Below are 5,585 nucleotides of genomic sequence, written 5' to 3'. Positions count from 1 at the left end.
GGTATTATTTATGTCCTGATGTAAAGCAGCTGTAAATAAATATTCTGATGTCGCTTTATGGTCTTTTTAGGGTTAAAGTACATTAATATTTTGGGTCACCGTGAACAGCAATCTATTGAAAATATCAGCAAAAGTATAAAGGAAACGCCGTTTATGACCGAGTCTTTCCATCTATTTTGACCGCTCCCAGCACCCATATCGTAAGTGCGCGATTAGACGCGCAGTTAAAGAAAAGTGCCGGAAATGTAAAGAAGAGAAAGAAGAAGAAGACGACACAGGAAAGTGCGGCTGGCTTGACTGTGTATTTTCACGTGTTCCTCATGTGACCAAATACGGAACTTGGAACGTCTAAGTCTGTCTCCCATTTATATATATATATATATATATATATATATATATTAAAAAAAACAACCAATCGCTACTTACTAAATCTATCGAGATATGCATATTGACTTCATGTACAGCTCTAATGGTCTAAAGTGTCCAGTTTTGGTCTGATCATAAGCGAGCTCAGCCCGCCCACCTCTGTTGCGGAAATACAGCGAGTGCGTAACAAAACTAAAAAGCAGGAAACGTGTTTTCGGATCGTTCCGGAGTGTGTTCCGAAGAAAACGACAAACCTCGTAAGTGTTATGCTTTCAAGCTAGTTTTGTTGTTGTTGTTTTGAACGAGCGTCGTCTTATCGTTTTAAGCCTACAACTCTGAGAACTGTTACTTCTCGTGTTGAACGTGGTATTTGTAGTGTGCATGTATTTCAAAAGCGCCTCAGAAAAGCAAAGTTCCATCACGAATTGGGCAAGACTATGAATATCGGTACAATATAATAACCTTATATTTACTAAGAAGCTATGGTTTTTGTTGTTATGTTTTTAAAGCACCCATCAAGGCCATGGCAAGCGCACCCCCATTGGAGTCATCCACACTTGTGGGACACCCGCCTCCTCCATCATACGAGGAGGCGCTGGGATCAAACCCACAGTACCAACCAATGCCCTATGCTCCAGCTCCAGATATGAAGACATCTGTGCCTCTGTATCCAGCACAAGCCTACAGCCCCATGTATCCACCACCACCAGCCCAACAAGGTCAACCTGTCACCAGTCCTCTTGGTAATGGCCCTAATTCCACCATGGCTTTTTCTGATCACACATTTTAAACTCAAGTGTTTACAAAAAAAGGTTGTATACATCACTCAAAAGGTAAGAATAGTGTAGAGATTTTTCTCAAGACTAACCTGGTTGACTTCTGCCCCATCGACTGGTAGTGCTGTTGATTGACCACGTAAACCAACTTGGACAAGCTAAAAACAGAAGCTGGTTGAATCTGGTTTTCCAGTTGAACCCTAGCATAATTAAGTTAGTTTTTTCAGACTCGGCATTGGCAAATAGTAGTTTCAGATTTGCATTTATCCTGTTGGCCCCACTGTTTTTAAATATGTATTTGTTTTATTTATAATTTATTTAAACTAGAAAATAAGTAAATTAAAATTTTTATAAGAAATTATATTTCGTTAAATTAATTAAAACATTTTTTTTTATTTCATTTGTATTTATAATTTATTTAAATGTAAGCAGTTATTTAATAAAACGATTCTTTGAATTTGCCTTTAATATTCTCCAAAACTATACAGTAAAATTACTTTTTACTGAAAATGAATTCAGTAATAGTCAGGGTCACTGTGAACAGGAATCAATAGCAAGAATGAGCAAACCTATAAAGGGAAGATTTGTATAAGTGTTTGAAAATGGGACATGATGTGAAAGTGCTAGAATGCTCTTTTACGATTGGGGTGAAATTGCCTTTGATTTTCTTCAAAACTATGGGCCTACAGTAAAAATACTTGAAAATTAATTCAGTAATAGTCAGCTTCACTCTGAACAGGAATTGAAAAAAATGAGCAAACCTGTAAATGAAACATTTATATGAGTGTTTGAAATAGAAAACTATTAGAATGCACTCTGATTTTTGGAGTGATTTTGTGTTTACTTTTCTTCAAAACTATACAGTAAAATCAGTTGAAAATTGATACAGTAATAGTTCGGTTCACTCTGAACAGGAATAAATTGCAAGAATGATCAAACCTCAAAAAAAGCTTTTTACATGTAAGTGATTTTATGAGTAAGTGTGAGAATGCACATTGATTTTTTGTGATTTATTTAAATGTAAACAACTATTTAATTTTATTTTCTTTTATAAAAGGAAACATACACTCTTATGGTTTTCTTCTTTTGCACAAAGACATTCCTCTGATTGTTCTGTTCACGTCTCTCATGTTCTAGTTGTATCTACGGCTGCTGCCTGATTCCCTTCTGTGTGGACAGCCTGAAGGATGTAATACACCACTGTCCGAACTGCAGCAGCGTTTTAGGAGTCCACAAGAGAATATGAAGCAGTTGCAGAACATATGAATTAGTTGTGTAACATACCACTCTTTGTTTATAATGGGAAAAAAGTTACAGTCAATTCATTCTTTAGCAAGAGTTAATTCAATACCTGTGCCACCGACACACTGACATGTATTCCAACATATGCGCACACACACACACACACACACATATATATATACCTTAACATACTTGTCTTTTCATTGTAAACTGTGATTTGACCAAAAACTAAGTTTAATCTTTTTTTAAATAATTATATTTAATATCACAATTGTGAAGAAATCTTTGTAACAGTAGATTTATGCATAAACAGTGCAATTATTCTCAATTCTTCTTTCTGTAATCATACTGAAGTAGAAAAAAGTTATATAAATAAATATGTATATGCTTTCGCACTTAAAAGCACTGGTGAGTATATGTAATCCATTTTCTGTTTGTTTCCTCTGTTTACTTGGCAAATATTATAAGTGCTGCACCAGAATGAAAACAAATGCATTAGTCTCATGAAGCAAACGAAGATTTAATAATTGTATTCATAATTTAAATGATTCTTTAAATAAATGTTTCATATTTAAGTTTATATATAATTTGTTTACATTCAAACAATTAATTTTTATTTAAAATAAAAATATTTTGTCAGATAGATCTTACATTACATATTTTAAGAGTTACATTCAGTAACAATTATTTTCTCAGCCTTACAGCTATTTACCATGTTAATTATTTTTGTTTTTAATTAATGAATTTCTTTGGTAAACATTTTATAAACAAAGCATTTCCATCGACTAAAATCTACACACATTGATTCCAGCACATCCTTTTTGTTAAGACCCTGATATTTGAACAGTTCATGTATAAGAAACCTATGCAGCACAGTATTTCTAAGCGTTCTTGTTTTTGTACCTAAGTATCTGTGCAGACCGTGTACGTTCAGCCTGGTCTGGTGTTCGGGAGTGTCCCAGTGCAGGCACATTGCCCAGTATGCTCACAGAACGTGATAACTCGCCTGGAGCATACATCAGGAGCATTAGCGTGGCTCTCTTGTGCAGGCCTGGCCATTTTTGGGTAAGATGAAACATTACATAACATACACTCTTATGGTTTTCTTCTTTTGCACAAAGACATTCCTCTGATTGTTCTGTTCACGTCTCTCATGTTCTAGTTGTATCTACGGCTGCTGCCTGATTCCCTTCTGTGTGGACAGCCTGAAGGATGTGACACACCACTGTCCGAACTGCAGCAGCGTTTTAGGAGTCCACAAGAGAATGTGAAGCCGCTGCAGAACATGTGAATGAGTTGTGTAGCATACCGACTATGTATTTATAATGGGAAAAAGTTGCATTGAATTCATTCTTTAGCCAGAGTTAATTCACTATCTGTGCCACACTGACATGTATTCGTACACACACACACACACACACACATATATATATATACCTTAACATACTTGTCTTTTCATTGTAAACTGTGATTTGACCAAAAACTAAGTTTAATCTTTTTTTAAATAATTATATTTAATATCACAATTGTGAAGAAATCTTTGTAACAGTAGATTTATGCATAAACAGTGCAATTATTCTCAATTCTTCTTTCTGTAATCATACTGAAGTAGAAAAAAGTTATATAAATAAATATGTATATGCTTTCGCACTTAAAAGCACTGGTGAGTATATGTAATCCATTTTCTGTTTGTTTCCTCTGTTTACTTGGCAAATATTATAAGTGCTGCACCAGAATGAAAACAAATGCATTAGTCTCATGAAGCAAACGAAGATTTAGGGCAAAATCTGCTGGAGATCTTCTACTACTTAGGTCCAGTTTTTCCTGTGAATCAAAGCATTTTCGGAAAGATCTGCCATCTTCACAGCACGCAGCATCGGCTCTGCACTGTGTGACTGGATGACACCCATAACCATGACATTTACCTGTGGGGGGAAAATAAAATAAAAATCAGAGAACTCCAAGCGAATGCAAATTCAAAAGTTAAAAATAGAACAATACCTCAATACTTAAAAGACTTGCTTAATGGACTGTTCGCTCACGTGGCCTAATTAATATTCATTAGTTGTGTTTTTGTCATATCGAACATAGATACGCAAGCAGAAAATCTAACCGTGTATTTTATTCACTTTTTGTATATTTTTCCCTTTGTCAACAAGGACACAGTGAAAGTATGTGCTTGAACATCAGAAAAAATGTTGTCCTCAGGAAGCCTAACTAACTATTATAGGTGCCATATATTATATACCAGGACTCAGGCAGGGTTTTCCTTTGGGCACGCTGTTAATGCCGCTGACGACAAAGTTGCCGGTGTTGTGCCGAATTCTGCACCCCTGCCAGATTATGCACCCCCTCGTTGAAATCGCTACCTGATTGCCTAATCCCAACCCCACCCCTAATCCTAACCCCTCCCCCACACCCTCTCCTAAACCTACCAATACTAGGGGGTGCATAATCTGGCAGGGTGCAAATTTCGGCACTACACCGGTCTCGTCCAGAATGAGCACGGTGTTGTGATCTGCCTGCACCTCCAGCACAGTGCCCTGCATCCAGACCACAGACACCGCTAAGCAGCGCTGTTCAGCGGGGCCCAGGCGCATGATAACGTACTCTGCTCTCCCGCTTGCTGTCTGACACTCTCGGCCCTCACGCAGCTGGCTGGACAACACTTTCACTGGAGGACTGCGAGCTCTGTCTGCGCTCAGAAAGCTGCTTCCCATCATCTTCAGTGCTGTTGCTGCTGCTGCTTCGCAACGCGCTATGTTCCCTCTCATAGGTTCACTTCAATGCTGCGATGACGTCATCGCTATGGGAACACCTCCGGTGTGACGAATGTCTGAAGCCCTTATACCATCACGCCAATTTATTGGACAATAGCGTTTAGCACCGCCCCGAGCATATGTCACCTATGCTCATATATGCGTGCTATTTCATCAGATTTTAATTCCTTCAGGAAGCGAATTATCTGTTGCCCATCGGAAAGAGATTCTTGTGTTCTAAGCCATCTATTTATATAGAGCAGTTTACTCCTCTAAGGCGGACACAATGAGTTTTCCGGTATGTATGGATGTTACACGGACTCATGAGGAAACAGGTAGGAAGACCGCTTTTGCGGCCTTTATCTATTGTTGTATCCAATCTGTGTTTGTGAGTAAGTTGCGCTCTGGGCTCGCTCTCTTTCTGAGGAAGGAGAGATGTTCG

General features: G+C 37.8%; 2 protein-coding genes across 2 annotated transcripts; one reads left to right on the top strand and one right to left on the bottom strand.

Moving 5' to 3' along the window:
* The first annotated feature begins 265 nt into the window (after window positions 1–265).
* LOC107703380 (lipopolysaccharide-induced tumor necrosis factor-alpha factor homolog) lies at window positions 266–4,044 on the top strand. Its single transcript, XM_016505985.1, has 4 exons — window positions 266–623; window positions 876–1,109; window positions 3,293–3,449; window positions 3,547–4,044. Exons 2-4 carry the CDS (start codon window positions 890–892, stop codon window positions 3,653–3,655), a joined length of 486 nt encoding a protein of 161 aa, XP_016361471.1. The 5' UTR covers window positions 266–623; window positions 876–889; the 3' UTR covers window positions 3,656–4,044.
* Window positions 4,045–4,124: 80 nt separating this feature from the next.
* LOC107703341 (recQ-mediated genome instability protein 2-like) lies at window positions 4,125–5,112 on the bottom strand. Its single transcript, XM_016505929.1, has 3 exons — window positions 4,868–5,112; window positions 4,627–4,717; window positions 4,125–4,305 (listed from the first exon to the last, which is right to left on the bottom strand). The coding sequence occupies exons 1-3, from the start codon at window positions 5,105–5,107 to the stop codon at window positions 4,193–4,195; spliced, it is 444 nt and encodes a 147-aa protein (XP_016361415.1). The 5' UTR covers window positions 5,108–5,112; the 3' UTR covers window positions 4,125–4,192.
* Window positions 5,113–5,585: the final 473 nt, after the last annotated feature.

This window comes from Sinocyclocheilus anshuiensis, unplaced genomic scaffold (assembly GCF_001515605.1).
Source record: "Sinocyclocheilus anshuiensis isolate Anshui unplaced genomic scaffold, SAMN03320099.WGS_v1.1 scaffold58, whole genome shotgun sequence".
In the NCBI taxonomy this organism is placed as follows: Eukaryota; Metazoa; Chordata; class Actinopteri; order Cypriniformes; family Cyprinidae; genus Sinocyclocheilus; species Sinocyclocheilus anshuiensis.
This window is presented reverse-complemented; position numbering and strand designations above follow the sequence as displayed.

Excerpts from the sequence above, each read along its gene's own strand:
- LOC107703380 (XM_016505985.1), top strand. The coding sequence starts at position 890 with ATGGCAAGCGCACCCCCATTGGAGTCATCCACACTTGTGGGACACCCG. Across the intron at positions 1,110-3,292 it reads ACCTGTCACCAGTCCTCTTG|TATCTGTGCAGACCGTGTAC; the intron begins GTAATGGCCCTA and ends TTTGTACCTAAG. Across the intron at positions 3,450-3,546 it reads GCAGGCCTGGCCATTTTTGG|TTGTATCTACGGCTGCTGCC; the intron begins GTAAGATGAAAC and ends CTCATGTTCTAG.
- LOC107703341 (XM_016505929.1), bottom strand. The coding sequence starts at position 5,107 with ATGATGGGAAGCAGCTTTCTGAGCGCAGACAGAGCTCGCAGTCCTCCA. Across the intron at positions 4,718-4,867 it reads TCATTCTGGACGAGACCGGT|GGGTGCAGAATTCGGCACAA; the intron begins GTAGTGCCGAAA and ends ATAATCTGGCAG. Across the intron at positions 4,306-4,626 it reads CTGCCTGAGTCCTGGTATAT|ATGTCATGGTTATGGGTGTC; the intron begins AATATATGGCAC and ends CCCCACAGGTAA.